Source organism: Micromys minutus (assembly GCF_963924665.1).
Source record: "Micromys minutus genome assembly, chromosome: 6".
NCBI lineage: Eukaryota > Metazoa > Chordata > Mammalia > Rodentia > Muridae > Micromys > Micromys minutus.
The window spans coordinates 57492797-57511231 of NC_137975.1; the positions used below are offsets into that span (position 1 = coordinate 57492797).

Here is an 18435-nt window from a genome sequence, read left to right on the forward strand (position 1 = left end):
AAGGCCATTCAGAGACTGCTCCACCTGGGGATCCAGACTATATAGTCATCAAACTCAGACATTATTGCAGTGCCAAGAAGTGCATGCTGACAGGAGCCTGATGTAGCTGTCGCCTGAGAGGCTCTGCCAGAGCCTGACAAATACAGAGGCGGATGCTCGCAGCCAACCATGGAACTGAGAACGGGATCCTCAATGGAGAAGTTAGAGAAAAAACTGAAGGAGCTGGTAGGGTTTACAACTCCATAGGAAGAACAACAATATCAACAACCAGAGCTCCCAGAGCTCCCAGGGACTAAATCACTAACCAAGTAGTACACACGGAGGGACCTATGGTTCCAGCCACATACGTAACAGAGCGTGGCCTTGTTGAGCATCAAATGGAGGAGAGGCCCTTAGTTCTGTGAATGCTCGATGCCTCAGTGTAGGGGAATGACAGGGTGGGGAGGTAGGAGGATGTGGGTAGGTGGGGGTGCACCCTCATAGAAGCAGGGAAAGGGGGGATGGGATAGGAGGATTTCGGAGGGGGAACTGGAAAAGGAGATAACATTAGAAATGTAAATAAATAAAATACTCAATATAAAAAAAGATCATCTTCAAAGACCTTCCCATACAACGAGTATGAGAGAACTGCCTACAGGGACCATTAACTCCTTCCTGTAAGTGGAGCTAATCTGTCTCTCTACCATTCATTTAATAACCATGTGGTTCACTCAAGCTAGTAGAATTGACCTCTCTCTACTCCCAGATTCATTTTTCCCTATGCAAATACTCTGTCAGCAAGCCTCCATGTTATTTGCATTTCTAATAAACTTATCTAGGTTTTTATTATTTCATGCCTTGGGAAGTATTTTAACATCTCTCAGCCTTCATTTCTCCTGAAATTTTACTCTTCCCAGCGTACCCACAGTTCTGGCATTCCTGGGTATCTTAGTTGGGATTGCTAGTGCTGTAATGAAGCAGCATGACCAAAAGCAGCTTGGGGAGGAAAGTATTTATGTCACTCACGGTTTCATATAACAGTCCATCTTCAGATGCAACGACAGCAGGGACTCAATCAGACCAGGATCCTGGAGACAGGAGATGATGCAGAGGCCATGGAGGAGTGCTTCCTCACTTGCTCATTATGGCCACCTCAGTCTGCATTTTTTTATAGCACTCAGGACCGACAGACAAGGATGACAGCACCCATAATAACCTAGGCCCTCCCCCATACATCACTAATTAAGAAAATGCCCTACAGCCAGAGCTTATGGAGGCATTTTCTCAATTGAGGTTGTCTCCTTTCAGATAACTCCAGCTTGTGTCAAATTGACACAGAACCAGCCAGTACACTGTTCCACCCTGTTTGTACACGTCCTGTGACTTAGAGTTCACCCTTCGATGTCCTCTTCACCATCAATCCGACTGACATTTCTACCCTCACATTATTTTTAGCCTCCCGCTCAACTGTTCTTCTGGTTAGCTATCCAGTACAGATGGTACCCGCAGGACCCACTTAAAAAGGCTACATTCACCCTTCAAGGACAACACTCATGTCTTTCCTGAACAAGTCATTCATAATGTTCCCTTTGTTAAGCATCTTCTGCTCTTCTTCATCATGGTCACTGGGCAATTACTACCTTCTACTGCCAGAAAGGGCAAAGGCTCACCTCTAACCTAAGAAGAGGCAATCTGGGTCAGATATTGGGTGTCTGATATGACGTGCAGTTTCTTCTGAGAAGTACCAAACATTTCTGTTAAGAGAGTTGAGCAACTTCCTGATGTGCTGAGGCTTAGTTTTATACAGTTGACCAACTTACCACCTGTCCTGAAGGAACATTGTGACCTTTAGACAAATGTTTCTTACATTAATCTGTTGGGGTTACCTAGACTACTGCATCTTCCTTAAAAGTCTTTGCCAGGAAAGAAATATTTGAAATGTACTTGGTGGAAACTACCCATTTTCATCAGGCTTGAAACAAAACTTGGACATGCGTTCACAACCATTTGTCTGAAATGGCTTGAAATGTATGCTTGTTATATATTCACGTTCATGTGTCTTAATGCATCACAGTTGAATACCCATATGTGTTATGAAATCAGTGTTGATTTCAAAAATATATTGGATGTAGCCTGTCTCCAGAGCCCATGAGGTACCTTCATCCTAAGATCTTCAGACTCTTAAGAGTTCAATGTGCCTGTGACACTCCTGTAAATGGTCTATAGGTTTATTGATTAGATGCTGTCATGCATTTTTCCCTCAAGGGAGGAAATTAAGATGCCATCAGATCTTATTTGCAAAACAAGAAGATCTGCAACCAGGATAGAGGTAAAAAGTCATGGTGGAAGACAAGACAGCTTGGTGACACTACGGGAGAACACAAAGGGTTTTGAAAGGCCTCCAGGGAGAAGTTAGACTCAAAATCTTCCATCGCAACTGCAGACACATCTGGACAACAGTTCTTCTTCTGCATTTGTGGATCCCATCCCCTTGGAACAATAAACCGTGCATCAGAGTTATTCAAAAGCACCTTTCGAGAACTGAACCGATGCAGACCTGTTTGATTACTGACATCCTCTAAGCCTACAGCAAGCCTTGAACTCAGTACACTTCTAGGAGGGATCTAGGGTCAGGCCAATTTGGACGAAATGCCTGTCTTTGGCTAAAGGTGCCCTTCCGCACCCTCTCACGACCTTGCTTCTCAGTCTTGGTCAAGTCTTCTAGAGGAGACCCCCCCCAGAGGACTCAGCTTACAAAACCCTAAGTGAGACCACTGCCAAGAAGTGCTTGCTCACCCCCCGCCACGGCAGGGAATCCCCCCTTTCCTTGTACAGGCAAAGCACAAAAAAAGGACTCATAAGTGAAGCCCGATCCTTCTCATCAAACACTGCCCACACCTCCCAGTAATTGAACTTGAAAAAAAAAAAAAAACTGGTTTGAAAAATTACCGCAAACTATATTGTCATCAAAAAACACTTCCTAGATGAGATCACAGAAGAGAGTAGGTAGGACTACGACTTCCTGCTGAGCAGATCAGCCTAATGCTTAAATAGAACAACTCCTGGCTGTCACTGACACTGTGTAAAAGCCAAGATGACAGACCGAGAGGACTGAGCCCTTGTTCTGGCATTCTCCCAGGAGGATGCAGAAAAGACGCTGACCCAACATTCCGCAGAGAATTTCATCCAGTTCCCTCCTCGATCCTGATTCCTCAAAGATGGAGCCACACTTGCTGATATTGGGGTTTCTCTCATTCACCATAGTACCCAGCTGTCAGGCAGGTAAGAAGCCAGGAATTGCTCTGGGAATTTTGGGAAGACTAATGGAATCTTGGTAAGCCTGTATCTCCCCAGCTATACAACCAGAGGGAGCAATTAGGTGGAAAACTCTGAAGGGGGAGTTGAATCATGGGTTCTGCCTCTTGTCTGTGGTCCACCAGGACCTATTTTTGTGCCTCAATGGTCCCTAATCTATCAGCCTTTCTTATAATAGCAGGAAGGAATTTCTCATTCATATTCCCTTTTACGTTTCATTCCCAGGGATGGTTTGGTTTTGCTGTCTTGGGGAGTTTCTTGTAAATGTCATTTTATGGCAATTTCCGAAAACATAAATATCCTCATTTTCAGAGCATGACTCTCCTCTTTTCCTCTGGGTGTAGCTTCTGTATATGCACATGGTGGACATGTATGTAAATTGTGAATTCCATCATCATGGATTTTGTCAGGTATTAATTTAAGAAATAAAACCACCATAACTCAGGCATCAAACAACTCTTTTTAATTGAGGGTGAATTTCCTAATACTATTTTTTTTTCTTGCTAATCCAGGAAGAGAAATAAGGTTTGTGTGTGTGTGTGTGTGTGTGTGTGTGTGTGTGTGTACATATACATATATGATAGATAGATAAATATAGATAGATAGATAGATAGATAGATAGATAGATAGATAGATAGGTGATAGATATAGAGATAGATAGGTAGGTAGATAGATGGATAGATAGGTAGACAGACAGATAGATAGATAGATAGATAGATACATACATACATACATACATACACACACACACATACATACACAGAGACAGAGAATTGGGAATGTCTCTCTATACAGTCTTGAGTTGACTGGAATATGCCACATAAACTAGTTTGGCCTCAAACTCATAAAGATCCACCTGCTTCTGTGCACACCACCACACTAGGCTGAAAATATATTTTTTGAAAGGCTACAATTTCATGTTCTTAATTTCTAGGAATTTAGTCTCTAACGACTCCAGCACAAATGTATTAAGAAGAGTAAAATTCTGACCTATACACAAAGCTTGGTTGCTTACTTGGGGGCAAGTAGTCACATTGTGTTGGGCCATTTAGGAGCATCTTGGCTTTGGAGTTAAGATGTTTATGGTTTTACAAGGCTTTTAATGTGATTTCTTTCTCAATAGTATCTTTCTTTCCCTCAACAGTGTCTTTGCCAGGTTAGTCCAACTCAGAGCAACCGAGTCTTTGCAGTCATGCACGTTCTGTCTTGGAGGGGTTCCTTCCCAGTAACTTATTTCATGAGCTGTGGTTGACTTCATAGGGCTCATTACTTGGGAGAAATGACAGGAACACAGGTGGGAGTTTGCCTAGAGCTACAGGGGTGTGACACTGTCAGAGAAGGCCTCACAAAGGTAGTGTTCATGTTGCCCTAGAGACTGGTGAATTTCTATAAGGGAAAGATTTTAGATGAGAAGGCACATGAATGGAGACACAGATGTGCCTGAGGAGCTCTGATCGGGGAGCTCAATCTTTTTCTTTTCTGTGTTGTTGGGGATACAAATCCAAGGCCTTGAGCAAACTAAGCAAGCATTCCAACCCTGAGTTGCATTCCTAGCCCACAACTTAAAATGCTTTAACTCATTTGGTAGACAACAGAAAACTACATTAAAATGTCAGGGAATGCCGTTTATAGAGTACACTTGATGAACCAGATGTATACATTTTATTACAACTTCTAACCACTTTACAGCGTGGGTGTCATGAATCAGTAGAAGTAACCCCCAAATCAGAATATCAGTGTTGCAAGACTCACATCCCATTTGTCTTTTTTATTAAAAACAAGACCAGAGGTGACTCTGGCTGAGAATAGAAAGAGATCAGGTGCAAGGAAATATGTCAAGAGGCAATTTGGTTTCCTGTGGGAAAGAGAAAGAAATGGCTGGGCTTGTTGAGGTCATCAAGTAGCTCAGAAACTACCCCAGGGCAAGAGATAATCTCACTTCAGCTTTTTTTAACCTCCAGGAAGAATCCAGTTTAAGCAATTAATGATGCTGGAGAGATGGCCAGGATGACCCCAAGACCCAACATGGTGGCTTAGAGACATCTATAACTTCAGTTCCAGGGGGTCTCATAACTTCTTCTGGCCTCATAGGTACCACACACATGGCAAATAGACATAGATGTGGGCCAAACACACACACATACATATGTGTGTGTATATATATATATATATATATATATATATATATATATAATTTTAAGAAAGTCTAGAAAGGTAAACAAGTTTTTCTATTTCTTGGGGGCAAGGGATCTTTAATGAAATAAGACAGACTGTCAACAGATACAATTTCTAGCTGATTCATAAGGTAGAATTTTCATTCTGAAAATTTCCAAAGCCACCATTTAAAGTTGTGATGTGGTTCAGGGGATGTATTAGTCAACCTGGGTGTTTTTAGTCTCTATATCACTTGGTCTTGGGATGTGGTTAAAAGAGAATTCTCCCTCATGTTGCCAACACAGCAGCAGCTAACTGAAGCCACCTTTCTTAGAATTATGGAAATTCTGAGCTGACTCTTGATCATTTTTCATTCTAGGAATTCTGTAATCAAATCCTTATCCCTCTAGAGTCAAAAGACCAAAGGTGTGGAAACGCATTAAGTTGATACATTTATCTAACTATCCCTTCTGGTAAAGTCTACTGCCCACGCTAGAATTTCCCGTCTTCAGCTCTGTTATTAAAATGCAGGCTTCCCAGTAGCCCTTCAGCTTCTTTACCATTTTATATAGCTATTGTGGCTTTGCTCATCATCCAAGAGACTTTGGAGACATGGGGCTTGGCTAAGCATTGGGAATACTTAGTGAACCAGTCATAACATTTGTTTCTAAGGGTCTTCAACCCATGTCTGTGCTCCAGTTAGCTTTGAACATTGAACAAAACAATCATTTATTTCATTCGCTCCTGTGTCGACTGGCCATGCTCTGAAAGAACAGCTTCTCACACTCAACCCCTCCATCACTCAGTCCTTCCCAAAGGCAAGGATTTTTGCATTCATGTATGCACATGTGTGTTTGTGTGGATGTGTGTGCAAGTTAATGAGTGTGGGGACAAAAATTTAACTTTGGTATTAATCCTTGGGTGACATTTTATGCATTTGTTTTCTTATTGTTTGGAGTTTTTATTGTCGTTGTCTAGAGATAGAGTTTCTTGCTGGTCTGGGACTACATGGTTGGCTGGTCAGAAAGTTTCAAGAACCTGCCTATTTCTGCTTTCCTAGGGCTAATACTTAAGGTATGCATTGCTTTAATATATATATATATATATATATATATATATATATATATATATATATATATATATATAATTTTATTTTAGATGTATCAATGTTTTGCCCAAATATATATATATATATATATATGCACCACAAATCTGCCTGGTACCCTCAGAGATTAAAAGAGGGCATTGGATCACCTTGGACTGGAAGTTCAGATAGTTTTGAACTCCCATGTGGGTGCTGGGAAGCAAACTCAAGTCCTCTGCCTAAGCCGCAAGTGCTCTTAACCTCCGCGCTATCTTTCCAGCCGAATACTCAGCCTTTATGTGGGTGCTAGGGATTAAGAACTGAGGTCCTCATACTAATGCAGCAAGCACTTTACCTACTGAGCCATCTTTCCAGTCCTGAACACACATCACCACACACACACACACACACACACACACACACACACACACACATACTCACACACATACATACACCACACACACCACACACTACACTCATACACATACACACATACAGACAAATTTCCCCCACACTACACACTCACACAAATATACACAAACACACACACACCACCCACACATCACACACTCACACACATACACACCCCCACACACTCACCACACACACATATATACACAAACACACATACACTCACACACATACATACAATCCCCTACACCACACACTTACACACATACACACAAACACACATACATACATACACACACCACACACACACACACTACACACACACATTCATACCTTCCCATATTCACCACACACTCACACATACATACACACACACACACACACACACTCAAAAACTTTGAGAATTCTATATACTTTTGTGTAATGTCTTGTGGAAATCATTGCTGTGGTAGCAATGAACACCATGAAGACAGGCAGCAGCCCACAGTGGCTGTTCATGTTAACTGTGTTTCCTTTGTCCGGTGATGGCCATACATTTTACAAATAAAGACCAAATTCCCTTAAGAAGTAAGAGCATGCCACCAGTGGTCAGTGAAGAATAGAGTTAGGAGGCAAATAAACTTTTAAAGAAGTGTACTATGAAACAAGTTGCTTAATGTTAGAAAAAACCAAAGGCAAGACCTAGCAAGTCACAGCTTTCAGAAAATTTCTTTCTGCAACAGGAGAAGGTTGTTGCAGAGATCTTGAAATCCCCTTCCATTTCCATCATTATATGTCAAGAATTCTGGAAATTAAAAAAGACCTACACACACACACACACACACACACACACACACACACACACACACACACACACACTCCTTTTCATGCTGAAGTACTTTTGGAAACAAGAAAAGTTCCCAACTGAAGACATGTCCGGTAACATGTGGACTGAAAAGTCACCTGGTATCAGCAGACCAAAACCTGATAATTGGCTTCTAGGTTATTTCCCACTCTCAAGAGTGCAGTGCCCTGCAGTATGATTACTAATTCTGTACTGCTCAAGTTGTGGGTGTAGGGTAGAAGCACCACTGTGTTTTGGTGAAGTCTTCTCCTGTCTGTTTGCTTGCTATGGGGATTTCTTCCACCAAACTATAACCATGTTTTGCAAAGGAAGTGGGAATCTATCTCTTTCTTCTCTTAAACTTGAGACATTCCCTAAGAGAGAGAGAGAGAGAGAGAGAGAGAGAGAGAGAGAGAGAGAGAGAGTATTTAATGCATTCCTTCAAAAAGTTATAAATCCCAGACCTGAGATGCCGCTGTAGTTAAGAGTGTATACTACCCTTGTGGAGTTTGGTTCCTACTACCCATGCTTAGGAGTCTTACAGCTGCCTATTTGGATCCAGTGACCTCTTCTGGCCTGCATGTACATATAGATACATACATCAATGAGAATAATTCTTTTTTAATTTGTTATAAGCTCTTTCTCTCTAAATGGATTTCAAATAAATGCTGGACTTGAGCTTAGGCCTCTTTGTTGTTGTTGTTTTTCCTGGCTGTCCTGGAACTCACCCTGGAGACCAGGCTGGCTGCCACCTGGGAGATCACCTGTGTCTGTCTCCACTTCTGCCCAGTAAACCCAGACCGTTCGATGACTTGATTACAATATCTCTTGTATGCCTTTATCCTGATTTTCAGAAGTGATGTCTCTTTATCCAGGCAGTCATCCACTCATGCATTAGAAAGACAGGGATGGAAAAAGGTACAAATAGCCCTTGTTCTCCAACACCAAGATTAAACATCTGCTGGGTGATTCGGATCAGGAAGACTGCCAAGGGAAAGCCGACATCTGCCAACGAGTCAACATTCGGTTCCCTTCCCAACTCTGCCACATTTTCAAGGAAATCACCCCTTTGAAGGGAAAACAACAATTAAGTGATCTCTGAAAATGTTGTGTGTTTTCTACTCTAATGTTGCCCACATTTTTTGGCTACTTGATTTTATGGTCATCCTGGGCTTTGCCTTTATCAACAAGAAAACACAGGTCTCACTGGGGACTCTCTGTGGAACCATGTTTCCCAACGCCAGCTGCAATGACAGTATGCATCTGGAATGTCTGTTAAAGTAGTGGGGACTGGGACTTCTTCAGACCAGTGAAGTCAGACTCTCAGGGGAGAAGACCAATGACAATATTTTTATGTCCCTCCAAACAATGAAGATGTAGTGAGGAGTAAATCTGTCTAATACTGTAGAGAAGTAAAATAGCAGGACATGGTGTTTGTGCACAGCTGTGACCATGTTACTTGGGAGACTGGAGCGGCAAGATTGTGGATTTGAGGCCAGCACAGAGCTCCACAGTGAGATTATTTTTTAAAAAAAGAACAAACAGCAAGAGAAAGAGAAGGGGAGGGAGGGAGGGAGGGAGGGAGGGAGGGAGGAGGAAAAATACAAATGGTTCCCATGCTGGTCTAATTCCATTGCCTCGTTTTAATCCCTTGAGAATAGAGGAGCACTTCTCAAACTTTACAAGACCCCTGGGAAGTTTGCTCTAAAGCATTCTATTTGGAGAAAGATTTGGTGGATTGAAATTTAGTTCAAACAGACTCTAATATGCGATGTGCGTTGTCAGTGCATGGGCCCAGTTCTGAGCAGCAGGCTAGCATGCAACAATAAAAAAAAATGCTTACTACCTATCCACAGAGCTTGAGGCTAAACTGGGAAACAACTCCAGAGAAGACCAAATATTGATCAAAGGTTGTTCAGTCTATATAACACAGTCTATGAATGTTATAAGTGGTCAGAATATAGAGAGCAGCATACTGCCTGTGTAATTGAAGATCCTCTGAGAAGGACTTTTGGAGAACCTAGCTCTGAAGGATACTTAAGAATAACAGAATGTTAGAAGACAGTATTGTGTGATGATTCTGCTGAAGCTGTATGCATGGACCATTATCCATTTGAGGCCAACTGAAGACTGAGGAGCTGAACAGAACAACCAAGCTGATTAACTATATCGAATATATTAGATATATATGTATATATGCATATATATGTATATATGCATAGAGATGTTTGAACAAAATGAGTTTCAAGTGCATAGTGTTTCTCTGATAAAAATTAATACTTTCCCCACATAAAAAAGCTGAACATGATGGCACATGTTTGTAATCCTGTTGCTGAGAAAGCAGAGATAGGCAGATTGCTAGGGCTTACTGGTCTACCAGACAAATCAGTGAGCTCTGGGCTGATAGGAAATCGTATCTCAAGGGAAAATATGGATGGCACACACAGACACACAGACATGTAGATGTACCTACATGGACATGTACAATAATAATAATAATAATAATAATAATAATAATAATAATAATAATAATAATAAATACTTTTGCTCAGACATAAGACTTTGCATATTTCTCATCCTTCTTAAATCCTCCAGTGCCCACATGCATTAGTTGTCTCTAGTAGATTTTTTAACATGATGGATTACTGAGTAGCATTGCCAGTACCACATGACACCCTGAATATAGTCAAAGAATTTTTGAGTCTTCTACTCCTACATCTATGTTCTTAACTCCGATGCAGCCCTGTTGACGTCATACCACAAGGCCAGGATTCCACAGCTTCTAAAATGACAGCCTACTTCTACTCTGCCAGTTCACCAGGCTTTGGCCTGCAATTCTCAAGGTAGCGTCAGACATCCTACATGCAGAAGGCTTAGGCTCACATGACTGGACTACCAACAGCAAATGGTTTCATCCAAAAGGATGCTTGGCCTGCACTTTGAGCATGCTCGGTGCCAAGGAGGCCAGAATAGGGCATTGGATCCTCTGGAATTGGAATTGTGGAAGGTTTTGAGCCACTATGTGGGTGCTGGGACTTGAACTCAGCTCCTCTGCAAGAGCAACAAGCACTCTTAACTGCTGAGGTCTCCCTCCAGTTCCAGAGGAAGCATTTTAAACAGTAATGATTAACAAAAGCTTATGCTCACTGTCTATGTACAATCTCTTAGTATTGTGTTAAATCTGTACCTTTCATATCTCTCTGTTCAATTTTCAAAATAAGGTAGTTGTACTGGGCACTGTGGTCTCTGCCTTTATGTTAAACATAAACCTTGGGAAACCAAGGCAGCGGGACTAGCTAGTTTTATGCTAGCTTCCTCTACCTAGAGCAGTGTTTTCAACCCTCCTAACTCTGGCCCTCTAATACAGTTCCTCATGCTGTGGTGACCCAAACCATAAATTTATTTTTGTTGCTGCCTCATAAATGTAATCTTGCTACTTTTATGAACTGGGATCTAAATATCTGCATTTCCTGATTTTCTGAGGCAAACCATAGCTTGAGGACTGCCGACATAGAGAATTCTAAGCCAGTTAGCGCTACATAATTTGTCCCGGAAATAAAATAAAAAACAGTTCTTATTATCTTCACTTTATAGTTGACCAGTGGAGTCTTTGGTCAGTTAAATCAGTAACTGGTGTAACACAACTAGGAAATCTCTAGAATCTGAGCTTACAGTATCTTTACCCACTATCCTGAGCCATGGCCATCTTACATAGTAATTCCACAGTCTACCAGAATGGCCTATCTGTTAAATCTCTTGTATTTGTGTGTGTGTGTGTGTGTGTGTGTGTGTGTGTGTGTGTGTGTGTGTGTGTGTGTGCATATTCATATATGTACACACATGTGAGATGAGGTCAGAGGTTCCCATCCCATCTTCTTTTATCTCTTTACCTTATCTTTTTTGAGACAGAGTCTCTCAGTGAACTGATTCAGCTAGACCACTTGTTCAGAAAGCCGCAGTGGTCCCTGTCTTCCCCAGGCCCTCTGCTGGGGTGACAAACATGTATCATGCTCAGACTTTGACCCGGATGGTAGGGATCCAAGCGTGAGTCCTGCTCTCACAGGATGTTACACCCTAGCATGGCCTCAGCCTCTCTCTCTTTTTTCCCTCTCCTTTCTGAAACATGGTCTTATGTAGCCCAGGGGGGCTTAGACATTCGTGATGTGATTAAGGCCAGCCTGAAACTCCTGATTCCTCCAGCCTCACTTGCATGTGTCTAGAGTTCAAATGTTTGCCTCTCTCAGTCTGGTCGGGACCCTTCTAGGCTTAAATCCCGATTTCTCTGAATCCTTCTGTTACCTTCAAAGAGCAGCCTGGGGGGGGGTTCCTTGCATCTGATAGTGTTTCAAAGAAGCTGCTGCAGCCAAGTCTGTGCAGGTGCTGGCAAAGCAGAGGAAATTCTGAGCACTTTTGGCTGTGACTCACCATACCTTGTTCAGGAATTGCCATCTCTGCCCACAGAATCACCCACTGTTTTCTGTGTGGGACCAAAATAGATACCTCCTTCAGAAACTTTTTTTTTCTTTTGTGCTCTCAGTAATAAAAGAAAACAAAAGACAAAGATGGGTATGTGCTTCTGAGGAAGAGTAAATGTGACAGGTGAGAGAACTGCTCCTTACTTCTGTCTCTTGCTTTGCTGATGTGTCTTCTCATTAATTCGTTCACGATCTACTGAGCAACTTCTCACAAGGTGAGAGAGGCAGAGATGAAGAAGACCCAACTCTCGGCCTCCAAGAGTTCCTCTTGCTTTGCTGATGTGTCTTCTCATTAATTCGTTCACGATCTACTGAGCAACTTCTCACAAGGTGAGAGAGGCAGAGATGAATAAGACCCAACTCTCGGCCTCCAAGAGTTCATTGTTGAGGGATGAAACACTGCCCGAACTCTTGCTACCCAAGTCAATGGCTGAGACTCAAGTAAGAATACAGCTAGGCCACTGTCCACTACTCTGTAAGCTAGTAACTGCCTCCCAGGACATGTGCATTTAGAAGAGAGGGAAGGACTCAGAGGGCTGTTTTGTCAGCATGAATGGCTGGATTATGAGAATCCAACACTTTCCATTTTGAATTTAGAACAAGTTGCACAGAGGTTGTGTGTTTTGTTTGGCTCAAGAAATGTGTTGCAGGACATTTCAGGTAGGAGACACTGGGAGCCCTTCAAGGGACAGACAGGCTCAGGAGTCTTAGAGGCATGATCTATAGGCCAACTACCACATGTCTGAGTTCATGTGATATTTCTTCCTGTCCTCAACGTCTATGGCCTCTTCAAGGAAGAAAGAAAAAAGGAGAGGGAGGGAGGGCAGAAAGAATGGAACATTAATCCAATTCACACAATTAGTGAGTTTCCTTATCTTCCCTTGCCTTTTCCTCTCCTCCCTTCCCCCTCCCTATCCCTAGCCTTACCTCTTTCCCTCCCCTCCCTTTCCTTCCCCTCCCTTCCCTTCCCCTTCTCCTTCCTCTCCTTCTCTCCCCTTCCCTCCCCCGCTCTTGCCCTTCCTTTCCCTTCCCTTTCCTTCCCTTCCTCTCCCTTCTCTTCCCCTCCTCCTCTTTTCCCTTCTCCTCTCCCCTCCCCTCTCTTGCCTTCCCTTCCCCTCCCCTCCCCTGCCCTCCTGTTACCTCTTTCACGTCTGGTGGTTCTAATAATGGAACCCAGGACCTTACCATGCTAAGCTAGGTAATCATTCTACCACTGAGCTCTTGTTTTTTGAGATAAGGAGTCTAACTCAGGCTGACCTTGAACTTCCCACACAGCCCAGGATGGCCTTAAGTTCATTATCTTCCTTCCTCAGCATCCCCCAAGTGTTGGGGTTACAAAGTATATTATCACACTAGACTTTGGTTTTTGTTTTCTGTGATGCTGAGGATAGGGCCCAGGATTCAATTCACACTGGACAAACACTTTACCTCTGAGCTTGGTACCCAGTTCTTACTCTGCTGTAAAAAGAAAACCAAACCAAACAAAACAAAACAAAAATAAACAAACAAAACAAAAAAATCCACAAAAACACAAGAACACACAAACACACAAAAAAACCCAAAAACCAAACAGAAAAACAAAAAATCCAGTGCTTTAAAGATGCATTAATAAACTACAAGACTAGTATGCATAATAAAGTGACATATGAAAAAAAACCATGATGAATATATGTAAGTGAAAGTAGCCCTAAAATCAAACAGGCTCATGTCCCCAAGGAAAAGGTCGGTTTATCATGCTGCGGGTAATGGCAAAAGAAATGTTTCTAAAAGTTTCTTTTGAAGTCCCCGACATCTACACTGACGTCAGCCTCTTCCTGCCCAGCACCCTGAGAGTTTCCAGGGAGTTTTGGGGCCAGTGACTTGACACCAGGTTGTATGTTTGACACTTGCTGACTGTGGGCAGGTTGCGGTGGCTTTCCCTGCCAAGCCTGTCACTCAGCTGAGTATCACCGTGGTATGTGCTTCCTGTCCTTGTGGTAGTAACACCTCTGCTCAGAGCTTGATTTAGAACGAAAAAGAACCTTTGTAAAGAGAAAACTCCTTGAGTAAAGGAAAGTAAACCAAACTTTTAAAGAGTCTTTTTAGATTAAAAGGGCCATGTCCTCGGGCGTCTGGCTGGTACCCCTGTGGGGAGGTGTGCCTGAGGGCTTCTAGGTTTCCCTGTCTGGTCCCAGGCTTCACTTTCCCTTTCTCACTGTCTCTTCAGAGGCTACTTCTTTGAGGTAATTTTTATCTATTGATGCTGAGGAACTATTGGCCAGCGCATGTTATCTTGCTCTTTAGAGAATATAATCTCTGCCATTGCTAACGTAGGCTGTCTAGCCAGTGAGCTCAGAGGTCCGTCAGTCTCTGCTTCCCGTATCCTCCTGTGTCAGGGTTTGAGTGTGCACAGCCATACACGTTTATAGAGTGCCGGGGAAATGAACTCAGGTTCTCATGCTTTTGTGACAAACCCATGGAACCATCTCCCAGCCTTGGTTTCATATATTTTAATACACATTCATATTACAATATATATGATATATATGGTATATTATAATATATAGTATATATGATACACACACACACACACATATGGTATAAATGTTTATACCTGGGTATTGGCAGTGATCGGCATAGTTGCTCCTGGGTATCTCAGATTTTCGTGACTTTTTCTTTGTTCTCTGTTTCCCTTCTAATCTTAAATAGCTGTCCCATACCATGGTTACTGCTCTGGGCTTTTATTGTGCTTTAGTTATCTATTTGTTTATTTTAGTGATTTGTTTATTTACGTATTTTATGTATGTGCATGCTGTGGGTGTATGAAAGAAGAGGACATCAGACAAAAGAGAGCATCTGATTCCATTATAGATGGTTCTGAGCCTCTCTGTGGTAGCTGGGAACTGACTTCAGGGCCTCTCTGGGAAAGCAGCCAGAGCTCTTAACTGTTGGGCCTTCTCTCCAGCCTGTATTTGTTTGTTTGTTTACACACACACACACATTTATATATTTATAGACAGAGTCCAGCTGTGTATCCTGAACTGACTCACTATACAGATAGGCTGGCCTCTAACTCTGGTAGTCAGATTTCTCAGCCTCTTGAGTACTAGAATTACAAACGCAGGGGAAATCCCACAGATGTCCATTTGAAACTAGCCCTCATGACTACAACTTACTTCTCAGAAGGCTCCATCTTTTTTCAGAAGACTGTGGGTGGGATTTACCAATTTAGCAGAGCTCTGCTAAAAATATGACTCCTTCCCAAGAAATCAGTTTCTAAGATTTGAGGGGAAAACTGTCTTTAGTTTTCAGAGAAAAAAAAAAAAGGAATATTTCTTCCCTGCTTGTTTTTTTTTTTTTTTTCTCTCTCTCTCTCTTTCTTTTTTAATCTGATAACACTTTAATTTAAATCAAGTTGACAGTCTGTGGTAAGTCTGTGGTTAACTCTTTCAAGTGCTGAAGCTTGTTTTCAGTGACTGGAGAGGTAGAAAAAGACAGGCCCAACCGCTGTACCACTGAACCCTGAAGAGACACAGACTCCAAGACTCGACAATGTAGAGGTAGCTGCGTGTGACAGAGGGCACGTCTCAGCTCGATGTCTGTTTTTCTTTCTAAGAGCAAATTCCTACTTCCTCTAGACCTACTGTTCGTCTTCTGTGCAATTACTGCCAAGAAGGCGCAGGATTTTCTCCAAAACCTGCCTTATGGAAACAGCTTCTTTGTTGCACCCTGAGAGTGCTGGGCCTCTCGAAACAGTAGGTCAAATAACATCAGGACTCAAAGTCCCCAGTTGGTGGAATTTCCAGTTTGGGAAGGATTAGGAGGCGTGGCCTTTGAGGTTTCAAAAGATTCATGTGATACCCTAGGACTGTCTCTCTGCCTCGTGGCTGTGGACAAAGATCTAAGTTGTCAGCTGTTCTTTTCCTCTGCCATCGTGGATTCAAACTCTCTGAAACCCTTAAGCCAAATTAAATGTTTCCTTTGTAAGTCATGGTGCCCTATCACAGCAATAGAAAAGTACAGGAAGAAAGAAATGTAAGACACCCTCTGAAATAGTCTGCATTAAGCATCTGCTGCCTGTTTTGTATATTTGTGCATGAGATAACCTTTCAAACTATTGATTTATTAGGAATAGTTCTCCTCTTCCTTCAGCTTCTTTCTCTCTTTCTAAGACAAGGTGTCTCCATGTGCCTCAGGCTGGACTTGAACTTGCAATCTGGCTCATTTTCGAGTGTTTGGTGGATCCGTAGTTACACCTCCCTTTTCTTTTTTCTTTTTTTTTTTATGTGTATTATTTATTTTTATTATTTTTTAATTGAACAACTTTATTTAAAAAACAGAGATAAATGTACAGATTTTAAAAGCATTTTTGCATAAAATTATATGAATACACTTTTGTCAGTACTTGATTTTTTTAAAGGTTTGATAGTATGCATTAAAATCTTACTAGTTACAATGAGCATAAAGTACATGTAAAACAAGATGTAACCTGGAAATAGTCAAAGTTTTCTTGGTGTGTAAAGATTAAACATAATGATTTTTCATTTTTTCTTGGCCTTTGTTTTTCTTTAACTTCATATAGTCTGTGAGTTGTTTCTGGGGTGTTCAGAGCTTTCTGGGGTTAGTATCCAGTTATCAGTGACTGCATATCATGTCTGTTCTTTTGTGACTGGGTTACCTCACTCAGGATGATATTCTGTAGATGCATCTATTTTCTTAAGAATTTCATAAAGTCATTGTTTCTGATAGCTGAGTAGTATTCCATTGTGTAAATGTACCACAATTTTTGTATCCATTCATCTATTGAAGGACATCTGGGTTCTTTCCAGCTTCTGGCTATTATAAATAGGGCTGCAATGAACATTGTGGTGCATGTGTCTTTGTTGTATGTTGGAGCATCTCTGGGGTATATGCCCAGAAGTGGAATAACTGGGTCATCAGGTTGTACTATGTCCAATTTTCTGAGGAATTGCCAGATTGATTTCCAGAGTGGTTGTACCAGTTTACAACCCACCAACAGTGGAGAAATGTTCTTCTTTTTCCTCATCCTCGCCAGCATCTGCTGTCATCTGAATTTTAGATCTTAGCCATTCTGACTGGTGTGAGGTGGTACTGGTACAGAGATAGGCACGTGGATCAATGGAATAGAATAGAAGATCCAGAAATGAGCCCTCACATATATGATCACTTGATTTTTGACAAAGGAGCTGTTAACATTCAATGGAAAAAGGACAGCCTCTTTAACAAATGGTGTTGGTCCAACTGGCACTCAGCATGCAGAAGAATGAAAATAGACCCTTTCTTATCTCCTTGTACAAAGCTCAAGTGCAAGTGGATCAAAGATCTTTACATTAAACCAGGTACACTGAAACTACTAGAAGAGAAAGTAGAGAAAACCTTAGAACACATAGGCACAGGAGAAAATTTCCTGAACAGAACACCAATGGCTCGTGCTGTAAGGTCAAATATCAACAAATGGAACTTAATGAGATTGCAAAGTTTCTGTAAGGCTAAGGACACTGTCAACAAAACAAAACGGCAGGCAACAGATTGGGAAAAGATCTTTACCAACACCACATCTGATAGAGGCCTAATATCCAAGGTATACAAAGAACTCAAGAAGTTAGACACCAGAGAATCAAACAATTCTATTAAAAATGGGGTACAGAGCTAAACAAAACGTTCTCAATTGAGGAATATTGAACGGTTGAGAAACATCTAAGGAAGTGCTCAACATCCTTAGTCATCAGAGAAATGCAAATCAAAACAACCCTGAGATTCCACCTCACACCTCCCTTTTCTTCGTACTGTTGTTCTGTTCTTGCTCCTTCTAGTCCTGGCTATTTTCAGAATCTACTTGAACAGCGTTTAATTGGGTTGACATTTCCTGCTGGTTTGTGTTGTTATTGCTGTTGACCAATCCTCCTTTGCAGTTTTGATCTTCTTTAACATTGTCTCACTGTTTTTAACTTCCTTCCGTTAGTATTTAATTTGGCAGTATTTGTCCTTTAGACATGTATTTTCTTTTGGTGTTGCAAACCTCCCTGGAGGTACTGTGCTGACTGAGTACTTCAGGGCACTGCGGTTACCATTTTCATTACCATTCAGGACAGAGTACTTTACAGAATGATTTCTGAGTTCCCCTTTGATCCATGGATTTATTTAGAAGTTTACGCTTTCTTTTCTAAAATGTGAAGTTCTATTGTTGTCCGTGG

General features: G+C 41.7%; 1 protein-coding gene across 1 annotated transcript in view; it reads left to right on the plus strand.

Annotated features, from left to right (window-relative positions):
• Window positions 1–3197: 3197 nt before the first annotated feature.
• The window catches only part of IL2RA (interleukin 2 receptor subunit alpha), a gene marked incomplete at both ends in the record, with an annotated part of 37003 nt that continues 21765 nt past the window's right edge, over window positions 3198–18435 (plus strand). Inside the window, one exon of the mRNA XM_080918492.1 lies at window positions 3198–3261. Coding sequence (XP_080774618.1) covers window positions 3198–3261 — 64 coding nt within the window. The remainder of the gene's footprint in view (window positions 3262–18435) is intronic.